The 24,017-nt window shown below is 39.0% G+C and overlaps 1 protein-coding gene across 1 annotated transcript in view; it reads left to right on the plus strand.

The window, feature by feature from the left end:
• The window catches only part of pclob (piccolo presynaptic cytomatrix protein b), a 108,558-nt gene extending 84,877 nt beyond the window's left edge, over positions 1 to 23,681 (plus strand). The window contains exons 24-41 of the mRNA XM_079619989.1: positions 2,984 to 3,072; positions 4,546 to 4,621; positions 4,841 to 4,966; positions 6,675 to 6,783; positions 8,008 to 8,075; positions 8,638 to 8,849; positions 8,988 to 9,038; positions 9,995 to 10,125; positions 11,088 to 11,114; positions 11,677 to 11,770; positions 12,323 to 12,394; positions 12,696 to 12,975; positions 13,687 to 13,881; positions 15,280 to 15,385; positions 16,408 to 16,475; positions 18,689 to 18,817; positions 18,955 to 19,100; positions 20,833 to 23,681. Coding sequence (XP_079476115.1) covers positions 2,984 to 3,072; positions 4,546 to 4,621; positions 4,841 to 4,966; positions 6,675 to 6,783; positions 8,008 to 8,075; positions 8,638 to 8,849; positions 8,988 to 9,038; positions 9,995 to 10,125; positions 11,088 to 11,114; positions 11,677 to 11,770; positions 12,323 to 12,394; positions 12,696 to 12,975; positions 13,687 to 13,881; positions 15,280 to 15,385; positions 16,408 to 16,475; positions 18,689 to 18,817; positions 18,955 to 19,100; positions 20,833 to 20,973 — 2,120 coding nt within the window. The 3' untranslated portion in view covers positions 20,974 to 23,681. The remainder of the gene's footprint in view (positions 1 to 2,983; positions 3,073 to 4,545; positions 4,622 to 4,840; positions 4,967 to 6,674; positions 6,784 to 8,007; positions 8,076 to 8,637; positions 8,850 to 8,987; positions 9,039 to 9,994; positions 10,126 to 11,087; positions 11,115 to 11,676; positions 11,771 to 12,322; positions 12,395 to 12,695; positions 12,976 to 13,686; positions 13,882 to 15,279; positions 15,386 to 16,407; positions 16,476 to 18,688; positions 18,818 to 18,954; positions 19,101 to 20,832) is intronic.
• Positions 23,682 to 24,017: the final 336 nt, after the last annotated feature.

Below are 24,017 nucleotides of genomic sequence, written 5' to 3' on the forward strand. Positions count from 1 at the left end.
CAGCTGTCATCACAGCGCAGGCAAAATACCCTGCAATGGCGAAATCCTTCCTCAGCGGCCACATAGTGCCACTCAGGAGATTTCAGAAAATGCTGGGCCTCATGGCCTCAGCCTCAACAGTGCTGCAGTTGGGCCTGCTGCGCATGCGCCCACTACAGTTCTGGTTGAGAGCGCGCGTACCGCGCCGAGCATGGTTACACGGTCGTTATCGCCTCAAGGTCACTCAGGAATGCATTTCAGCCCTGACACCATGGAGAGCGTCAGACTGGTACCGGTCAGGTGTAAGCCTGGGGACTTCCTCGAGCCTGAAGGTGGTGTCCACGGACGCGTCCACCTCAGGCTGGGGAGCACTGCTCGACGGCAGTCCGCTCTTTGGCCAGTGGTCAGAGCGAGCCGAACTACCGCACATAAACTGCCTGGAAATGATGGCAGTGGACTTTGCGCTGAGGCGCTTCTGTCCCCGGATAAAAGGACACCACGTCCTGGTCCGCTCGGACAACATGTCGGTAGTAGCCTACATAAACCGCCAGGGTGGCGTGAGATCCCGGAACCTATTCAGGTTAGCGGAACGCATACTGGTGTGGGCCCAGCACAACCTGCGCTCGTTAAGAGCAATGCACGTGCCAGGTCACTTGAACGTAGGCCCGGACAGACTCTCACGGAACAACGTTCCTACGGGAGAGTGGTCCCTACACACACAGACAGTGCGTCTGCTGTGGAAAATGTTCGGCAGAGCGGAAATAGACCTGTTTGCAAACCAGGAAAACGCTCATTGCCCAGAATTCTTTTCGAAGAGCGCGAACGCGCTGGCCAGAGTCTGGCCCCGCCGCCCGCTCTATGCTTTTCCTCCTGTCTCACTCCTGCCTCAAGTGCTGGAGCGTATCAAGGAGAGCGGATGCTCAGTACTGCTAGTTGCTCCATTCTGGACGAATCAGACCTGGTTCCCAGCTTTGATGCGACTGAAAAGTACTGCCCCGTGGCCGATTCCAGTGAGGAGAGACCTCCTCTCACAGGCCAAGGGCTCGATTCTGCATCCTCACCCCGAGCTTTGGTCCCTACACGTATGGGCCATAAACGGGTACCCGCTAACCTCCCAAGAGGAGTGTTAGACACGATCGAACAAGCTAGGGCTCCGTCTACTAGACGGCTCTACGCTTCCAAATGGTCGGTGTTCTCTGGATGGTGTTCAGATCAAGGTCTGTCACCACTTCAGTGTGGAGAACCGGAGATTCTCTCCTTCTTGCAAGAGCTATTGGATAAGGGAAGAACCCCATCCACGCTCAAAGTCTATGTGGCTGCCATATCAGCGTTCGTTAATCCAACGCTTGGCCGTTCACTAGGCAGGAACGACCTGGTGGTCCGCTTCCTGAGAGGCGCCAGGAGGTTAAACCCTCCAAGGCCTCCTTCAGTCCCCGTTTGGGACCTTTCTACAGTGTTGAACGCTATGAAAGGGGCCCCTTTCGAGCCTATTCACTCAGTTGACATGAAACACCTGTCTCTCAAGACCGTGTTTCTTTTGGCTCTCGCTTCAGTGAAGCGTGTGGGAGACTTGCAAGCGCTCTCAGTGAGAGCTTCTTGTATGGAGTTCGGGCCAAACGACTCTATAGTCGTATTGAAACCGAAGCATGGGTACGTGCCTAAGTCCCTCAACACACCGTTCAGGGCTCAGGTCATCTCCCTGTCGGCCATGCCGGCCTCAGAGGACGGAAATAGCTCCCTTTGCCCGGTCAGGGCATTAAGAGCTTACGTGTCCCGCTCCGCTGTTTTTCGACAGACGGAGCAGCTCTTCGTTTCGTTCAGCGGGCGCTCCAAGGGACGAGCCGCAACGAAACAGAGTCTATCTCGATGGGTAGTGGACGCCATTGCGCTAGCCTACGCATCTAGAGGCTTGGAATGCCCTTTGGGCATCAGAGCACATTCCACGAGAGGCATGGCCTCTTCATGGGCTTGGTATAGCGGAATATCGTTACATGATATCTGTATGGCGGCAGGCTGGGCCTCCCCGTCTACATTTATTAGGTTCTGTAACCTAGAGGTTCCTGCGTTGCAGGCTAAACTGCTCTCGGTCTAGAAGACTATGTATAAGTGTTCCTGCCCCGCGCTGCGGCCCAGGTCACTTCAATGGTAATATGTACAAGTGCTCCTGCCCCGCGCTGCGGCCCAGGTCACTTCAATGCCTAATATGTATAAGTGTTCCTGCCCCGCGCTGCGGCCCAGGTCACTTCAATGTTTAAGCATCACTCACTGACAATGTGTCCCATGAGCATGCTATTACCCTTCATATATATCTATATTTACATATATATGCTATTATGCCTTAAGAGGCACTACTATAAGGGATGATGCTATTTAGCCGCTCTCCCTATACTTCTTGGGGTAGGCGCTTGTATACCAGGGCGCGCGCGCCCTTAGGTGTCTGTGTCGATCCAAGAACACGCACGGCGGTTTGCATAGGGTTCCCGTAGCGTTCTTCGACGCAGTACGAGAGAACTCTACGTAAGAGAACGTACTCGGTTACTAACGTAACCTCGGTTCTCTCTAGGAGAGGGAACGAGTACTGCGTCTCATGCCGTGCGTGTCCACGCTGCGTCGCTTCATTGACGAAAATCGGCGTGTTAGACAGCTATGCTCGTATTTATAGGCCTAGGCCACGCCTGTTTGGGCGGGAGGTGACGCAGAAGGGCGCGAAGCGTCCTCATTGGTCAGCGTCCTGGCCTCGCATAGGCTGTGCTTTTCTGGCAGAGCAGCCAATGGGTGAGCTGTATTGCTCCGCCTAGGTTGTATGCTTCAGAAAAGCGTTTTACAATATTACAAAATTAAGGATTAATTTTTGGCTTCAATCTCGACAAAGAAATATCTTTCCCGTAGCGTTCTTCGACGCAGTACTCGTTCCCTCTCCTAGAGAGAACCGAGGTTACGTTAGTAACCGAGTACGTTTTGTCGCTTGTGATGGTACAGTGGCTGCTTTCTTCCTGTCTTCTAGCATATCACCTTCAGCATGAAGAGACTGACTGGTTTGACAAACCCTGCCAGGGACGTGGTGGACCAGAAGCCGGGCCAGACAGAAGACAGGTAAAGTGGCACCCACAGAGTGTTCGTGATTTTGCCAAGTAGGATGTGTTCCTGGGGGCTTTTGTTGGTTGTGGAACAACATACCTATCAAAAAAAACAAAAACATAGTTTTAATCATAACTATTATTTATTGACTTACAATCTTTACAATTACAAGTCGATAACAATGCGGGTAATGGCAAGACTGGTAACTGTGGTTGAAGTTGGACATGTTCCTGGAATAACATTCCTAGTAACCAATCAGATTGTAGGGTCAGCAGCTTTACGGTGAGTGTTGCCGCTTAACCCTCTGGTGTTCTTAATGTCACATTATGTTCCGTTCATGGACTTTCTGTTGTCATTCATCACTTGTGTTTCCCTGTCTGTGTTTCCCGCCACCAATCTGTAACCATGGACACTGATCACCTTCCTCACAGCTGACTGTCATTTGTAATCATCATCACTGTGTATTTAAGTTCCTGTCTGCATTTCATTGTCCGGTATTGTTTGTGTTATACACGCTGTCTCACCCGTTCCTGAGTTTACTTTATTAAAGAAAGTGTTATTTCTACTTTCATCTCCGCCATCCTTCCTACGAGCCGTGACACTTAAGTCTTTTTTGACTGACAAATTTTATGTTTTGAATTTTACGATTTTTTTTTTACTTCATCGGAATGGTATGAAACTTGGTAAAGGTTTTGGCTATGTGAACACACAAAGTCATGGACATGATTTGAAAAGGCGAAATGGTCCTGAAAAAAAAGTCACATTTGTGCTCCTCACGGTCAAAAAAGAATCCTTAATCACAAAATACAAAATCTTACTGAAAGCTAATTTTTTTTTAGATAATCAAGTTCAAATTTGGAACACAACTTTAGATGTATGGCTTTAATTTGGTACTCTCTCGTGTCGGTCAAAAATGACAGTTACAATTAATGTCCTATATTTTAGTTTGATAATGTTTTATTTAATATTTTGTATTTTTAGGTGATTTTATGATTTTATTTTATATTTACGCTATATTTATAATCCATTTATTCACTATTTAAGCATATACCTGAAAATTGTATTTCCCACTTAAACTGTCATAAATCTTGAATGCTTTAGAGCACAGACTTAAGTTTGATCTCTTTTCAAAGACAACACTTGGTGTTGATTATTGCTGAAGTGAGAATAAGTTAAAAAAGTTACAGAATTTTACGTTTATTGTAATCAAAAATGCACAAAAACATATTTTAAAAAACACTTAAAACTGCAGGAAAATTAAAGCCACACATCTAAACAAGTTGTGTTCCAAATTTGAACTTGATTATCTATTGATTATTCCAGGAACATGTCCTACTTCACAGTTACCATGCAAATACATGGACACACTGTACTCATCTTTAAAAGAACACCAAACCACATCTGCAGGCACAGTTATTGCAAAAGCTCTGTTAGAGCTCCAGGAATTGTTTAATCATTTTCTTCTGTATTGTGTTTTCGTTGTAGCAGATAAAAGGCAGCTATTACCCCTTCCCACACACTCATATCAAACTGCAAAGGGACCCCAAGGACCACAGCATCTCAGGTATGTTTTTGCAGCAATTACTCAAAGAGATACAAAGCTAAATGTAGTTAATTAGGCCTGCAAACTGAATTACTGGAAGGAAGAACAAAACAACATTGCAATCTACCTCGTGAATGATGTATTGGTGAAGAGATCACATTTAAAATGATACTGAGATGCTTTGATTAGGATCCAATTACTAAGTCATTTATCAGTTAAACTGAACCCTTGTGAATTCAGGGAGAGGGCTGGGAATCAGAGTTGTGGGCGGAAAAGAGATTCCAGGGACCAACGGAGAGATCGGAGCCTACATCGCCAATGTTTCAGCAGGAGGATGTGCCGAGCAAACGGGAAAAGTCGTTGAAGGTAAGAACTTCTTTGTTATTCTGTCCGATAACATCAGCAAGTTAAATTCTCTTACAGACATTCAGGGGTTAATGATGCGAAATACGTGCAAATAAACAAATGAGCAAATTCTATTTAAATGTTTATGTACATGCTTATTTTATTCATATGTTAAACGGTGTTTAAAATAAGCAAGCATCCGCATATTCATTCTTTTATTTGAAGCATTCAGCAGTCTTTCAAAGCAATAAGTGCCTAATTTGGGAAGCCATTTCTCATTTTAACGGGGACACTGTTGCTGCAGTATGATTGCTCTCCTGGTTGACACTGCTGGCTCAGCATGCTTTGTCGATTTGGATGAGCTCCTCTGAGAGTAGCTCAGCTTCCTGAACATGTTTTTGCTTGTTTGATTTGTACTCTTTCATAACTTGTGATTTTAGAAAATTAAAAAGCATTTTTCCTTTATAGTGTCAAAACATTTAGATTTGATTTGTTTCATGCCTGAAATATGCAAGCACCAATCTGCTGGTAGATTACACAAGCATCTGTTCTCCATTTTAAGTATGCATTTCCCTTGATACCATATCCATATAGTGGAAAAAGTACTAGAGAGCAGATTTAATAGCTGATATCAGTAGCGCTATTATTGTTTGGGCCAAGAATTGAATGCACACACAATTGCACAATGCATACTCATATCCATGCACTTCAACATAGAACAACAAAGTATGTGTGCTTGTAGTGCATAATATTATATCCCACTGGCACTGTAACACACTGCTCTGGTTAAATAAGGATTAATCTTTTAACAATTTTAAGGATCAACCATACATTTGTATTGCGATATGATGCAAAATATTGCGTATTTTCTAACATTAAAGCCTTTTTAAATATGATTTTGAATGCTCACTTTTATATAGCTCACAATATTTTCAGCAAATGAACCGAATTTGATTCCAAATCAAGCATTAATAATTTCGATACTTCAAAGCTGAAGTGATGATTTTAGCCTAGTGGTAATCTTGCAGAGTAATATGGAGATATGACTGACATACTTGCTGAACATTTGAGAGATTTCTGAGTGGAAATTGAAGGGATTGATTGTGTAGAGATGAACAGACATTTTAATGATGTCCTGTTGTTATCAGCCGCTGAAGCGCTCCGTATGCAAAAGACCTATCTGAGGACTCGCTTTCATTTGTGTAAGTGCCCGGGGTTTGGCTTGAAATGGGCTTCAGTTTGCAGTGATTCTTTAAAATTTCCTCTCACCTCTGCACTCTGTCCCTGATGCTGCAGGACGGTTTTCCTTTAGTGAGTGGAGTGCTCAGGGAAGCATGCTATTGAAGAAGTGTGCATGTTTTTTTGTATGTTTGTAGGTAATTCAGTTCTTGCTCTTCCTGAATTTCTCCTCAGGAATCACAATAGCACATCTTTCCTGTCTATCTGTGTGTGAATCTATCAAAATAGTTTTTGACATGTTTTCCCAGTTTACAGCGCCTTCACTTTTTTAGTGACGCACTAAACCCAACTTTGGCTCTCAATTTGATGCTTTTAAATAATGTAGGTGACTTTTATAAACAACATATCTTCTTAATACTTTCCATAACAATCTTCTGACAAATAATGTTTACTTTGGGTCAAGACAGACTGTGATAATCTGTTTTTACTATTCTAACATAATAAATGTATTTCACTCACTGTTCCTAATGGCATGTGTTGTGTTCCTCAGGAATGCAGGTTATGGAGTGGAATGGAATCTCTCTGCTGGGAAAGACATATGAAGAGGTGCAAAGCATTATGGGACAGCAGTATGGAGAGGCAGAAATATGTGTGCGCCTGTAAGTTACAATGATGTATTCAATGTTCAAGGCTCAGTCTAGTCGACCACACTAACAAAAAAGTACCATGTAAATGCCACATGCATATTAATTAATTCAAATAAATTAGTTTTAGACTTCCTTTATTGATCCCCAAGGAGAAATTAAAGGGATGGTTCACCCCAAAATGAAAATTCCGTCATAATTTACTCACCCTCAAGTTGTTCCAAACCTGTATGAGTTTCTTTCTTCTGTTGAACACAAGATGTGATAGTTTGAAGAATGTTGGTAACCAGGCAGTTGACGGTAGCTATTGACTTCCATAGTATTTTTTTCTACAATGGAAATCAGTGGCTACCATCGACTGTCTGGTTTCCAAAATTCTTAAAAATATATTATCTTGTGTTCAACAGAAGAATGAAACTCATACAGGTTTGGAACAACTTGAGGTTAAGTAAATGACAACATTTAATTTTTTTGGGTGAACTATCCCTTTAAGGTGTTACAGCAGCAACAGAAAAAAACTAAAACACAAGACAAATTAGACAAAACAATCAATCAATAATCACAATCTGAATATTTATCAATTACAAAATACCATGCAACGACCTAAGTAGCATTGTACACTCAACAGCACCTCCGATTCACACTCAATACTCTTACATTACATAATATAACCATTAGTCAAAAGCCACTCAAATATCAAATCCTTAGTCCAACAAAAATCCGATTACATGTATTTAATCAAATGTACAGCTAAAATAAGTAATATTGTGAAATATTATTACAATTTAAAATAATAGTTTTCAGTTTTAATAGATTTGAAAAAGTAATCTATTCCTGTGATGGCAAAGCTGAATTTTCAGCATCGTTACTCCAGTCTTCAGTGTCACATGATCCTTCAGAAATCACTCTAAAATGCTGATTTGCTCTGGAATTCCTTATTATTATCAATATTAAAATAGGCCAATATGTAGGCTATTCATATATCAAGGTGGATGAATATGTTATATCAAGTACCATGGTTACCACCTGAGACCCTCATGGTAGTGCAGTGCTTTTTTGTAAGGACATATAGTTTCACACAATCATTTATGTAAGTCACTTGGAAGACATTTTCAGTTTCAGGTTGTGCCATATTAATAATTAATGTTATGCAGTTTTAACTTGCAAATATGTTCTACAATGCAGTGACTGTGGTCTTTAAGCCAAGATGCTAATACAGTTAAATTGACTTCTTTTTAGGGACCTAAACATGCTCTCCAACACAGAGCACCCACAACAATTGGAGCTCCATAATCAGCAGCGAGCTGGTGAGTGTCTCTAACATTTCATTCTTCCCTTCATACTTACATGTCTTGATGCCTTTACAGTAATAAGCTTTTCATACTAACCAAGCTTCCTTTAAGGTAAATGAGTCCACTCTGCAACCATCTTTGCCATGCATAGGCTCCAAAGTACTTGAATGGGGAAAGACTAAATCGAAAACAAAAACCGTGGTTAAGTTTAAGTTTTAATAACATATTTCAGTGATTTCAAAATTTAGCCTCTTAAGCTGGCTAAAATAGACATTTTCAGATCAAGTTCTATATGCATGAATGCCATGCATAAAAAAAGACTGGAAGTTGAGACTTCCTTTCCTTAACATTAATTTTAACTTGCACTCCTGACCGTGGAAAAGGTGTTCGTATCAATCAATAGGTTGAAAAGCGTTTGTTTTGTGTTATAGCTGTTGTGTGTGTGTGTGTGTGTGTGTGTGTGTGTGTGTGTGTGTGTGTGTGTGTGTGTGTGTGTGTGTGTGTGTGTGTGTGTGTGTGTGTGTGTGTGTGTGTGTGTGTGTGTGTGTGTGTGTGTGTGTGTGTGTGTGTGTTGTAGGTGAGCGTCAGCGCTCTCCAGGTGTAGACCCAAAGCAGCTGGCTGCAGAGTTGCAGAAGGTGTCCCAGCAGCAGGCTCCTGTCTCAGTGCTGTCTGCTCTGGAGAGAGCGGGACACTTGCACTCTGGCACCGGATCTGCCGCTTCCAGTGGCGTCCCTAGCCCTGGACAACCCGGGTCCCCTTCCGTCAACAAGAAGCGCCATGGTAGCAAGGTACTGTATCTGGAAATGTGTGCAGGAAGTAATGTGCCTCTTACTGTATATGAAGAATATTATATCAAATGTTGTGTCTGCATAGGGAACTGGAAAATAATTTTACTAGGGATTTATTTTCATTGTTTTGTTTTTCAGTCAGCAGAGGTTCTGAAGCCACAACCGCATCCAATCACTGGTGAAATACAAGTGAGTCTGTGCAATTTCACAATGACCTATTTTGAGTTAATTTGAATGATATGGTTATGTTTTGACTGTGTTTGCATCATCTAAGCAGTCATTATTCCCATATTTCCATAGTTATATAGTCATATTTCCAGAGATTTGAATATGGCAGCCAACTGTATTAATCACAATTTGGCAACATGTTTTGGAATATCTTTAATCATTTTTAATATCTTTAGTGGTCTAAAGATTAAATAAATGTACATTCCTCTTCTGTGGAAGTCAGTCTGATTGCAATGATAGGATTTCCAACCTCCCTGTCAACGTATTAGCAAGCATACTTCTGAGCACCCTGCTCGCGCAGACATTACATGTCATCAGCATGTTTCATGAGGCTATGCAGAGTTTTAGACAAACAGCCACCATTTACAGTTCCTCCTAAACCAAAACAGCGATCTTATGCTCACAACAAGCTTACGGTATAATTAAGAGATGGCAACCCGTGACGTTCTACTCGTAGCTGTTAGCATCCTCAGACTCAGAATTATGCGTTTCTATGACAATACTATCAGCGCCGGCATGAGTCTGCAGCAGTCAGATGGTACAAGTCAGAGCTCTAAGTTGTTAACATTCATTATTGTAATGTTATGTGCTTTGAAACATGAGGTAATTTAACTCTGGTGTGCGTATTAATGTGTTTTGGAGGAGGCGTGGCTTTGGAGACGCTCTGAATGGAGGGTGGGATTCTAAGATCTCTGAAAATGCCTATCCTACCTCTCAGTACATGAATACATTTTTTTTTTGCTTTTAAATATTATATTTAAGATACATTTTTATGTAGAATATAACATTTATTTGTGACAAAAACAACTTTCTCGAGTATTGACTGCTTTATTGGATTTAAATTGCAGCATCACAGTGCTAATTGGATGAATTTGAATGGGTTGCCGTATCGTGTCATATAATTATCTTTCCCTCAGCTTCAAATCAACTATGACAGAAATATGGGCAACCTGATTGTTCATGTGCTGCAAGCAAGAAACCTCGCTCCTAGAGAAAACAATGGATACACAGACCCTTTCGTTAAAGTCTATCTCTTGCCAGGGAGAGGGTGAGTGTCCTTGTGTACATGACTGTCTGTGTGTGTGTGTGTGTGTGTGTGTGTGTTTGTGTTTGTGTTTGTGTGTGTGTGTGTGTGTGTGCGTGTGCGTGTGCGCGTGCGTGTGTGCGTGCATGCAAGTGTTAAAGTAAAAGAGTGAAGAATGAAAGATTTATAGACTCTACAGTACCTGTATTTCTTTTATGTTTGTCTTTGTCTGCATATGTAAGTGTTGTAATTTTGATTAATTTATTGTCTGATTTTTCTTTTTTCAGTTACTGAATCTTGAGTCACTTAATTTGAATCAACTCCCCTTTTTGGGGGATAGCTCCTGTTGTTGTTTTTCTCCCGGTCTTTCAAAAATTATCTTTGAAAATCTCTTTGTTTTTATAGTATAATGATGTATACAAATTATTCCATAATAATTGGAATGGAACGGAAGCGTATAAAGTGTTTTATAATCAATTAAAACACTGGATGGCAGATAAAAAAAGTGACCTATAATAGCTTGCATATCCAGTGGGCTAAAAGGTCCCTTTCCTGGGTAGAAGTCCTTACCTCTTTAGTACTGAAATGACTTATTGGAAGGCTAAAGTGGAAGAGATCTTCTTTAGAGAAGTCAATTTTTATTAGCTTAGCCTTTCCTCTCTTAACATGCTACCTAGTAATCAAGCTCAGTGTCTCGGACTGCGGAGACAGCACAATCGATACGGCTTCCACCAGTACGGGGTGTGTAATGCTATATCTGCCATCTCCTAATAGCCATATCTGCAGTGTTTATGAGATTAGTTCCTATTACCTGCACACATGATCCTTCTGTCTGGTGCTAAAAGCTCGGCAGCCACGACTCCACCCAAGCCTCAACTTTTTTTTTGGAGGGGTTTCTGTCCTACCCTTTCCTTGGATTCTCTGACTGTTGTCTGTTTGTCTGTCTACTTACTTTGCATTCCATACAAATCTCCGGATTGGTTCAGACAAGTCATGGTTGTCCAGAACGCAAGGTAGCGTGGTGATTCTTTTTCTTTTCATTTTACTTTTTCATTGGTGCGTGGGTGTGTGTGTGTGTGTTTGGTTTTCCTTTCTTTCATTATCTAGCTGTCATTCGTGTGGTGAAACCTACTGCGTCATCTGTGAAGTGTCTCAGTCAGATCTACCTCAAAGCAACCTCTACCTCTGAAGTTTTTGATGTGAAGTCAATAAATTCTTAAAAATGATTCCCTCAAAGCCAGTAAATATTAAGTACAGGTGTGCAACTCAACCATTTTTTAAATTCACATCAGATCATTGTAAGAGGCTACCGCTACTGTATGCTTGTATAGATTGCCCATATCCACATGTTGAAGTAGACATTTTTCCACATTTTACTCTGTGATCTGATAATGTCATCATCATTACTGGTGCCATGGACCGTACGTAAATGCATCGGTGTTGACTCTTGTGATGTCCTCTCTTGATGAAACTCAACTATCCTCAAGTGTGGCTATATCAATATACTATATATCCATTGAAATGCATAATCTAAGTCTATTGCTCCTTGTAATCCTCAACATGATGACCTCACAGTGCTGAGAACAAGAGAAGGACTAAATATATCCAGAAAACTCAGAACCCAGAGTGGAACCAGACCGTCATTTATAAAAACATCCTTCTGGAGCAAGTAAGTACGACATTAACTATTGAATAGGAGACCATAAATATTATTTAAACCGTTTTTTTCTCTCCAGACATATTGATTATAAGCATTTGCCAGTGCTATCTCTTAGTTAATATCAGTAAAACATTATATCTATATGAAAAATTACCTTCTTTCTCACTTCTGTTTTGTTAATACTCTTTATTACTCTTTCATGCAGTCACTCTTCATGCAGAATTCATATTTAATCTATAAAAAATATTTTTTCTACATCCCTCTTTCTCTAGCTGTTATATATAGTCCATGTGATATGCACAGAATGTATTATATGTAATTACTAGTCTCAGACACAAGGGAAGTTTGACATCACAGTCACAGTTCCCATGTGTCCCATTTTTTCCATCAAAACTTGGCATTCCATCCTTGAAAACACTGAAAGTTGACCCAGTTTTGCTGTCATTGCTATGCTGTTTACTGAGTCACAGATTTCTTGTTAAAATATGTGTGTGCCTTCAGAATTATGTCTTCAGCCTGCATCTGACTGAAAAATTGTGTTTGTGTGTGTGTTCGGCTTAGCTGAAGAAGAAAACTCTGGAGGTTACTGTGTGGGATTATGACAGATATTCCTCAAATGATTTCCTGGGAGAAGTGAGTGTTGCTAGATGAGTGTCATTCCATGCACCAAAAAACACTTATGGCAGAGATAAACAAAATTTGTATTGCATCAGTCCCTTAGAAGTGTTTCAAAGTATGCTAGCATTGTGTCTTCACTTCCATGGGTTATTGTTATGAAATGTGTCATTCTTAAATCATTTTAGCTTCTGTCTGTATCTATTTGCATTATTATCGACCAAATAATAGTTCATAGTTGACTAAAGGAAAGACATTTCTCTGAAGTCAGAAGAATAAATATAATCTAACACATTATGAATATGTTTTTTTTTTGTAGGTGCTCATTGATCTTTCAAACACGACTCAGCTGGATAACACGCCTCGCTGGCACCCCCTAAAGGAGCAAAGCGAGAGTATTCAACATGGAAGGACCCAACCTCCACAGGGGCCCGGCGGCTCTGGGGGACTCGGAGGTCAGGGCGGCCCTGGAGGTCAGGGAGGCCCTGGAGGGCCAGGAGGTTCTGGAGGTCAAGGAGGGCAACCGGGGAACCACCAGTCCCCTAAAACATCTGTCATCAAAAGCCGAAGTCATGGCATTTTCCCTGATCCTGCTAAAGGTATGCATACTAAACAAAAATAAACACTGGGATCGCACAGGTGGTGCTTCTAGTTATATAATACCGTTAAAAGTCAACAAGACTGTATTTGTTTGATCAAAATACAGTAAAAACAGTCATATTGTGAAATATTATCACAATTCAAAATAAATGTTTTCTAGTTCAATAGATTTTAAAATGTAATTTATTCCTGAGACTACAAAGCTGAATTTTCTGCTGCCACAGTCTTCAGAGTCACATGATCCTTCAGAAATCATTCTCTAATTTGCTGATTTGCTGCTCAATAAATATTTTTTTGCTGAATAAAATTAGCAAGAGGAAGCGGTCTGAAAGGGATGTCCAGGTACTAACCCAGATTGCATCCAAAAATATATAAAAGCACAGCTGCCCAACTCACTGCAGAATTAAATGTGCACCTCAACTCTCCTGTTTCCATCAAAACTATAATCAATATTCTATTCATGGTCGGGCTGCTATAGCCAAACCTTTGGTCACTCGTCCCAATGCCAAATGTGGGTTTCATTGGTGCCAGCAGCGCAAATCTTGGGTTAGTTATTAATTTATTAATTAAAAAATAAATAAAATAAATAACAAAACCTTGCTGACCCCAGACTGTTGCACGGCTGTGCATATTTAACAGGAGAAGGAAGGTTTAAGGTATATTTGGGATCTGTGCAGGATTAATCGAGGGCACGTACTGTATGTTCACAGACACACAGGTCCCTACAATAGAAAAGTCTCACAGTAGTCCCGGCAGCTCCAAATCTTCCTCTGAGGGTCACTTGCGCTCCCACGGCCCCTCACGCAGCCAGAGCAAAGGCAGCGTCACCCAAGCACACCTGGAAGAAGCCGGGAACGCCATCGCTGCAGCCGAGGCTGCGGTGCAACAGGCCCGACTCCAGCCAAGTAACCCTTACTACTTCACATGAGCTCACAGCCTATCCGTTCTCTGTCTTTCTTTCTTCCTTCCTCTCATTCTCGCACTCGTCCGCTATTTCTTTTCCATTCCCTCTCGTCCTCACCTTTCTGACACATTTGTTTTATTTTTTGTTTAGTTTAGTTTTCATCATTTTATGTTAATAAATTAAAGCCTACACCTAAAATCACAAAATGAGACCTTAACTTAATAATTCATAAATAGGCAATATCTTATTGGATATTACATTTGATTGTCTTAAAGTAGCCTACTTTTTAAACTTCCCATTTAGATATGTGAGTGGCAAAACGGAAATGATCTCATCTAAAAAAAAATCTTGATTGTAAAGAAAAAAATTATTAAATAATTTAAACAACCAAATGTCTGTTAAACTCCCGTTTGTAAATCAAAAATCACAAACCACAAAAGATTGCCTTTAGCTATAGTAAAACTTGGGTGAGTCAGCAATTCAAAAATGTATTCTCAATATAAAAGTAAATGCCAGACGTAATGCCAGGCTCAATCTTTCTTTGCAATTCCGTATTAGAAGAGGAGACATTTATTGCATTAAAAAATGATCCCTATAGGTACAGCACACAGGCTGATTTTCACAACTAAAGTGCTATTCTTTCCCTGCCGTCATAGAGATACTCGATGCTAAATTTGAGTGTATATTGAAGACACTTCACACTGACATCCAGAGCATGATGAACCCCTCTGTTACCTCATTTCCCCTTGCAAGTAAAATCCCAGGCCCTTACCCCAGATCAAACCCATATCTATGTCCGCATGATTGTGGTGTGTAAAAATCATGAGCTGGTTTCATGTGAGGGCGACTATGCAATCTGTGGATGAGTCCGTGTAGAGAGACAGCCCCATCTAAAGGCAGAACTGGCCCCATACTGATCATACAACATCTTCCAGCCAATGAGAGCAAAGTATCGAGTCAGATGACCATCATGGAGGGATCTCTGCTAGAGGAGGTGAGAGACACGTGACTCCTCCCTCTCTCTAAATATAAGAATAAAAAATCAGCACTAATCAGCACATTACACGTCCATTTTAGAAGCAAAACACAAAAATGTTTATATCTAAAGTCAAGAAAGCCATGAAATTTGCATAAATTTCTGTTCTGTGGTTAAACCGATGTTTAAGTTATTTTAAAAAGAGTGCATTACCTTTCATTTCACCGTGGTCTCTCTTTTTTATGTTCTTTTGCTTTTCTTTTCCGTTCATATGTGGAAAATGCATATCCATTGTTTTTGCATAAATTGTGTTTAAGTTAGTAAAGTAAATAATGAGCCCCGTATTTATATGGCACATGTCTAATTTCAGCTTTCTCTCTTTTTCTTTTCTTTTTTTGCGTGTGTGCATGTGTATTTTTACAGATAAAACAAACCACAGAATGGTTGATGGGGATGGATACACTCTGGACAGTGAAGATAGCATGGGCACTAACTCTTTGGACAGTGCCATATTTCAGGTCCCTCATCTGTAAGTATGCCTATTCAATCCTGCAATTGCAATTCATCTGTATCATATGGATTTCATGTATTTATTCAGTGAAGTGATAGGCCGATGTATTGGATATTTGGCTATTTTAAGATGATCTGCATTGGCTAGTGGAACAGAAATGCTAGTGTATATAGTGCAACTAGTGCCAATGATATATGTAATATATATATGTTAAATGTTTGGAGTTAATGCTATTGTTAAAGTTTAGTCTCTTATGCTCACCAAGGCTGCATTAGTTTTGTAAAAAAAAAAAAAAGAAGAAAAAAGTACAAACAGTAATATTGTGAAATATTATTACAATTTCAAATTACAGATGTTTTAATATATTTTCAAATGTAATTTATTCCTGTGTTGCCAAAGCTGAATTTTCAGCATCATTACTCCAATCTTCAGTGTCATGTGATCCTTCAGAAATCATGTGAAGAAATGGTGATTTGCTGCTCAAGAAACAATTATCATTATTATTAATGTTGAAAACAGTTGTGCTGCTTTATTTTTTTGTGAAATTTTTTTCCCCTCAAGATTCTTTGATGAATAAAATTTGAAATATATATTTTGCAACATTATAAATGATTTTACTGTCAGTTTTTATCAATGTAATGTCTTTGCTATATATTGCTTATCTATCTATAAAACATAAAAATATAAAGGTTATATATAATAATTAATAATAAATGTTTACATTTCTTTTTAAAAATCTTACTGATTTACTAGTGTGTTTTTAAAATTTGAATGCAAAACTGAATAAATTGTATTTATTGAATTTTAATCTTATTTGATTTGTTTTCAGAAAGAAATCTGAAATCTGCAGAATATGAAATATTTCTAATTCATTTTATGGCAATTTTCTTTATTTTAATATTAAAAACATAAAACTTCCAGGTTTAAATGTTTTTTTAGACCCTAATATGTATATATTACTATAATATATACTAATCAAAAAAATTTTTGCAGTACTCACACCTTCAATTTCTTTGCTCTATTATTATTCATTTCATCAGGAAAAACATTCCTAATGGGACAGATAAAAGCAGAGGAGTTGAATCTTTGAACCTGCCAGATTCGGAAGGTAACGATCTGTTTCGTATTCCAGATTCAGTTCACACACAATCTAATTCTAGCTTGTTTCCATGCTCATAACAGTGAACCTCATGAGAACAAAATCAAATTGGTAAACTGAGTCATAATAAAGTTTTGTACTGTGTTATACAGGGTAGTCAGTCAGTACAGGTCAGGTTCACCCCTGAGGTTAAATTAGCACTTGTCAGAAAGCTGTTTGGGAGACTAAGAACATGTTAAACAGAGGAACACAGCAGTCACCCCCCTTCTGTTCTGCTCTAGACGTGCCACTACCACTCATTGCTGAATAATTCATCACAGCAGAGGGTGTGTTTTTGTTGCTGTCAAAAGAGACAGACGTCGGCACAACAAAACACGGACAAAGTGTCAAACGAGCATTCTTGAACGTTTTTGTTTATCTTTGTACAGCATAATGAACATTACACACAACATTGTTTTGCATTTAGTTGCCACCGATATCTTATTCTGATGTCTATTATTCCATTATACTTCATGTTTTATAGTGTATATAACTATTGTTTTAACATACAGGGTTGGACAATGAAACTGAACCACTGACCAATATAGTGTTGTGTTTCACGCCTATATGAATGTGCTGCCTAGTGGTCAATCTTACATTCCATCAGAAAGAGCAAAAGCTCAGGTGTACATCAAATATTGCAATCCACACAACATAATGGGAGACATATCAGAGTTCAAAAGAGGACAAATTGTTGGTGTGCGTCTCGGTGGCTCATCTGTAACCAGGACAGCATGTCTTGGTGTATCGAGAGCTGTGGTATCCAGGGTAATGTCGGCATACCACCACATAGGATGAACCACATCCAACTGGAGTAACTGTCACTGCAAGAGGAAGCTGTCTGAAAGGGATGTTCAGGTATTGACCCGGATTGTATCCAAAAAAACATAAAAGCACAGCTGCAGAATTAAATATGCACCTCAACTCTACTGTTTCCGTCAAACCTGTTCGTCGTGAGCTCCACAGGGTCAATATTCATGGTCAATATTCAATTCCGAACCTTTGGTCACTCGTGCCAATGCCAAATGTGGGTTTCATTGGTGCCAGCAGCGTAAATCTTGGGGTTTGGATCATTTGAAAAATCTTGTTGAAAAATACTTTACAAATTTAGTTGAGTCCATCTTCCCTGTCTTCCCCACATCTGTGGGAGTTACAGTGTGGAGAAGCCCCAAAGAGGTTTAACACTGCCCAGAGTGAAGCACGGGGTGTATCAGTGATAGTTTGGGATGCAATATCATTACCCCACTACGTGTGCTAGATGGGCAGGTCACTGTCAAGGACTGCTGAACCATTCTTTCTAGGGGACCATGTGCACCTGGTTAAAACAGTGTACCCTGAAGGTGATGCTGTGTATCAGGATGATAATGCACAAATACACACAGCAAGACTGGTGACAGAGTGGTTCGATGAACATGGAAGTGAAGTTGAACATCTCCCATGGCCTGCACAGTCACCTGATCTGAAGACGATCAATATACTTTGGGGGTATTTTGGAGAAGTAAGTCAGGAAACGCTTTCCTCCAACAGTTTTACCATAGTGACCTGGCCACTGGAAGAGGAATGGCTCAAAATCCCTTTGATCACTGTGCAGGGCACGTATCAGTCATTCCCAAAACAAAATGATAAATTATTAAACTAATCAATTATTGTGGTCTACTCTAAAACAAGGTGTTTCAGTTTCATTGTCCAACCCCTGTAGTTAATTTCTTATGAACGTTTTGACTACTTAGGTTAACACCATTTCCTTTTTGCTTAGTGCAACATTTTAGTTAGGCACCAGCCCACTAGAGGTCGCCATTGCCCACGATTTCTATTCATTTATTTAGAACAGCTGACAATATGCAGGAAGTGAAGATACATGCAACAAATATATGAAATAGATGAGGTTGTATTTATGTATGTATGTATGTATGTATGTATGTATGTATGTATGTATGTATGTATGTATGCATGTATGCATGTATGTAATATGTATGTACGAATGTATTTATCTATGTGTCTATCTACGTACTGTATGTATATGTATTCTATCTATCTATCTATCTATCTATCTATCTATCTATCTATCTATCTATCTATCTATCTATCTATCTATCTATCTATCTATCTATCTATCTATCTATCTATCTATCTATCTATCTATCTATCTATCTATCTATCTATCTATCTATCTATGACTGTAGGTAAGATGATGGGTGAGATCAAGGTTGCATTGAAGAAGGAGATGAAGACTGAAGGAGAACAGTTGGTTCTTGAGATCCTGCAGTGTAGAAACATCACCTACAAGTTCAAATCTGCAGACCACCTACCCGGTAATGAAATGTTCCTCAACAGATACTATTGACATAAAGTAATGTACTCAAGATAAGTGAATTGTATATTGAGAAAGATTTTGATTACTTGAACTTGAAATGCTGATGAATCTATTATATTTCAACTATCTTTGTAGACTTGTATGTAAAGCTTTATGTGGTGAATGTGGCAACTCAAAAGAAGATCATAAAGAAGAAGACCCGAGTGTGTCGCCATGACAGAGAGCCATCATTCAATGAGACATTTCGTTTTAACCTGAATCCTGTTGGCCACTCCATTCAGGTGAGAGAAATTACAAACTATAGTTGGTACTAGAATAATACTTTTACCGACAAAATTGCGGGTGTCTTTGCTGCCTTTGACCGCCAAGAGGCGCTAGAAAAATATTAGGCTACATCAATGACGAATATAGTCACAAACGCACACTACCATAGCATTCAACAGTTTGGGGTTGGTAAGATTTGTATTTATTATATGTTAAGATGTAATTTATTCCTGTGATGACAAAGCTACATTTTCAGCATCATTACTCCAGTCTTCATTGTCAAATCATCCTAATATGCTGATTGTTGTGCTGTTTATTATTTTTGTGTAAATCGTGATACATTGTTTTCAAGATTTTTTGATGACTCTTTACGGTCACTAAATATACATTTATAAAAAATAAAAAAAAAACATCTTACTGACCCCAAGCTGTTGAACAGTGTATGTATATTTTATTCAGGGTTCACACCTCGGTTAAAGGAGAACTCCGGTCAATTTTAACATTGAGCTCAATTTTTAGTAAATTTGGAGTGCTGTCAATACAGAGAACAACGACAAAAATCGGTGTTGCCTACACTGTGTTATCCTCTTTTTAAAATTTACACCCTATTGACTTGAATGGGGCAAGTTTTAAACTTAACCAGTTCTTAGTCTTATCATCCTTGATGTGTCATTACAAGTGCCCAGCCATGTTGAGTGATTCCTTCAGAGTGAACACGAGTGAATCTGACTGCAGTAGATGTGAAAGATATGAATAAAAATGATGTTATATCATCCAGCGCAAATACCTGTATTTAGTTCCTGTTTTCGGTCGAAGTCCAAAGTAGTCGATTGTCGAGTTCATGCGCATAGGTTTAGTTACTTTGATCACGCGCGTGAACTCGACAATCGACTACTTTGGACTTCCACCGAAAACAGGAACTAAATACAGGTATTTGCGCTGGCTGAATTAACATCATTTTTATTCATATTTTTCACATCTACTGCAGTCAGATTCACTCGTGTTCACTCTGAAGGAATCACTCAACATGGCTGGGCACTTGTATGACATCAAAGATGTTAAGAGGATAAAAGCAGGTTTAAAACTTGCCCCATTCAAGTCAATAGGGTGCAAATTTTAAAAATAGGATAACACAGTGTAGGCAACACCGATTTTTGTCGTTGTTCTCTGTATTGACAGCACTCCAAATTGACTAAAAATTGAGCTTAATGTTAAAATTGACCGGAGTTCTCCTTTAACTTCAAATTAAAGGACTTTTCAAGGACTTTCCAGGTCCATTACCCTCAAATTCAAGGACGTAATATGGGACACATTTGTTGTGTCCAAAAACAAACGTTGAGGTACCATCGTAGTTTCGTGCGCACCTGACATCATGGCAACGTACAACACAAAGTACCTCACGCGGGAAACACTTAACGTAACGCGTAAATACGCGGGAAACACTTATCGAAGTCTAACTAGCGTAAATCAAGCAAGCACATTAGTGGACCGGAGGGAATAATATGGAATTTTTTCCAGAAATCTTCTTGCACAAAATAAATGAAAGCACTTTCAAGGACCTGCTTCTATGTATGTTTATTTTAAAAAAAAACTTTCCTGGGCCTTGAATTTTTGTATTTTTTTCAGTATTTTTTTTACAAACTTTCAAGGATTTCAAGGACCCGTGGGAACCTTGTTTATTAAACGTAACTCTTTCATTCACCCTTTGTTTCCCCTTTCCCCTGTCTTGCATCCCCTTCCTCTTCACAGATGTTTCTGGTGTCAAATGGAGGGAAGTTTGTGAAGAAGACCCTGATTGGTGAGGCCTACATCTGGCTGGACAAAGTGGACATGCGTAAGCGGGCGGTCAGCTGGCACAAGCTAGTGGCCACCAATCAACCGCAGCCATAATCAAACGCCCATCCGTCTCCCATCAGTGCCCTCCAAAAAAGAGAAATAAAACAGGAAACGGTGGGTTTGGGAATCTGGAATGGCTGACAGGTGATGGAAAGAGAAAATCAAGGTGAAGAAAAAAAAACTGACTACTGTGTCGAAGAGTCTGTAGGGTGAGACTGCTGGTTTTCTAGCTGAAAAGTGTACTCCAAATTCCCAACCATTCCCAATCAGGATATGTCAATCCATTTCCACTCCCCATGCACTGCTGTTGTCTTTTTGCAACTACATTCTACATCTAAGATATCTTAGGCATGGGCCAATTATTACTTGAGATTTTCTACATTTCAATGCCATTTTAGCTGTCATCACATGTTCAAGGTCATATTTCTCGAAAAAACAAAAACATTATTTACATGGATATAAACGTAGCATAATTTAAAGTTTTCGACACAATCATGTGATATATAATGACCATATCAGACTATGTTATGCACTGTATGGAGGTTATACTGTAAGGAAGAAAGACAATCGTAAATATAATGGATTTCCCTTTTTGAATGCAGCATCCAACCGCACACAGTTTAAGATTCCCCTGTTTATATTGTCTGGAGTGTCGTCTTTAACGTTTAGGGAATGTTAAAACTTCAGACTGACGGATGGCTCATTGAAGTTGAGATGATTTTCACACAACCTTCTTGATGTTTGTCGGATGCTAAATGAGGGCGTACTTTGCTTTTTAGCATCTCAAGCCCTCAAATTAGGTTCTCTGAAGTTAAAGGGCATCTATTCTCTGTCCAGAAATATGATTGTACGTGTCCCTGATATGTGTTTGTTTTATGAAGAGCATCTTGAAGTAAATGTCATGTTAGTGGTCTGATGTTGTCATAATAGTCTCCGTTTTGTGACCAAGTTGTATGTGGAATCCAAATATGCAATGAGAAAAAAAATAATAACAATGAACGTATACCTTTCTGGCATTTATATTCTGGCTCAATTGGCTCGACTAAAATTCAGATGTAATGTTTGTTGTTTATTTAAATGGTGCAAGGTGTCTGTCCTACGTCACGTGTCACTGTTCCATGGTGGTGCACTTTTTAATATTGTTTTTTTTTCTGCTGTAAAGTTCATCTGGTCATGTCAGTTTAGCAATGAAGGATGGTTCTTTTTCTTTATGATCATTATGATCACTGCCTCTGCACCATATCAGTGTATAGCTACACTAGTATGTGCCATTGATGGATTAAGACACGTGTTTGTTGTCTGTCTAGGTCCTGAAAACACCAGTCAGTAATTTTCTAACTTAACGGTCAGTGTTTCCATGATCAATATATCAGTGGACATGTCTCACACATGGAAACAGAGTGTTTTGTAACCTGGCTAATAAAACGTACTCCAACATTTCCATTTTATTTAATCTACATCTTGCACAGGTGGTGCACAGATGTACATGAGTAAAAGGTTGCTGTCATAGTAAGATAAACTATCGTGTGCCAACCTGATGTTTTAACCAAACCACTGGTTCTGTTTGGGTAAATCTATGCAACATGGATTATGTTCTTTGAATGCATATACCTTAACATGCGGCATCCGGCGAGTGTCTGAATATATGTATATCTGTTAAAGAAAACAAGACATAAATTATATGAATATTGTATAGTGTTTATTTTTATTTATTTATTTTTTACTTACTCTTTATGGCACAGTACATATTAATCGTATGCACTTTACGTTCTTGTTTTCATAGGTTTCCAAATGTCATCTTGAATAATGACAAAAGAAATGTGCTAACATACCAGAAAAATTAGTACAAATATGTGCAGATTTAAAACATCATAATGCAATATTTTATATTGCGTATAATTATGATGGCCAATCAAAACCTGTTGCAAGTCATTGTCATCAATTTTTCACCTATAGCATCACACCTTTCAATTTTTTTTTCAGTTGTTCCCTTTAAGCAAGCACATTTAATTTTTTGACTACTAAAAATGATCTTCTATTCTTATATTACCCCATTTCTTTTAAAATCACGATGCTTTTGATGAATTCAGTTGCCGTAAACAGCGTGAATGTGATTTTTTGTTTTGTTTTTTTGTAAATATATAGGATATTTTCTACGAAAAGAAGTCTGAATATTTATTTGGTCTGACGTTGAGCATGTGATTGTGATCAAGGTCAAACTCTGTCTGTACATACTGTATTTGTCTAACTGTGTAAGAAAGTAATGTCTGGATTGGTTTAAAATCATGTGTTCGATCAACCCATTCCAACCTGTTTGATGAAATCAACAGCGTCTCTCAGAATGATAACGGTAAGGTTTAAAAAACAAAAAGAAGAAAAAAAGGAAAAAAGACAACACAAAATTTCCTGTCAAATTGAATGTTGTCAAAGAGTTTCTATGTTTTTACATAGATGTTGCATGTTTTGTTAGATGTTTGTTGATATATTTTGCCTCCAGATTCAGTTTAAAAGAGAGAAAAATTGAACACATCACCTGAAGTTGTATGCGGACTGTAAAAATGCTTGTAAAATGAGTCTTGTTTTTCACTTCGTGTAAAAAAAAAAGTAGGAAAAAAACTATTGTTATGGTTTTGTGGTTGTCCACAGGATGTCATGAAATTATGCAAATTGTGCAGTAGAGAAAATATAATATATGAAAAATAAGAAATAAATAAAAAAACTTTCTCCCTGCGTCCAAATAATAAAGAATAGATTCTATTTCAAATGTGAAAATGTGTTTGGTATGTTTTGATTGTTGATGTTTTAGTATCTGGTGAAATCTTAGCAACATTTTTCATTCTTATTTAAAGCTCCACTGTGTAGCTTTTGTAGTTTATTCTTACACTTAGTTCTTTCAAAAATAGATGTGCTCATTAATGTATATTTACTATATGTGCTCATTAATGTATATTATAATACTTTAGTTCAAGTAATAAAGTATTCTTGTGAGTGTATAATATGCCATTGAAAATACATACGGGTGAGGTAGGGTTGCCACCTTCAGTGTGGCAAAATAAGGGACACCCATTCCCCCCCCCCCCCCCCCCCCCAAATGCTCA

This window comes from Phoxinus phoxinus, assembly GCF_949152265.1.
Source record: "Phoxinus phoxinus genome assembly, chromosome: 8".
Classification (NCBI taxonomy): Eukaryota; Metazoa; Chordata; class Actinopteri; order Cypriniformes; family Leuciscidae; genus Phoxinus; species Phoxinus phoxinus.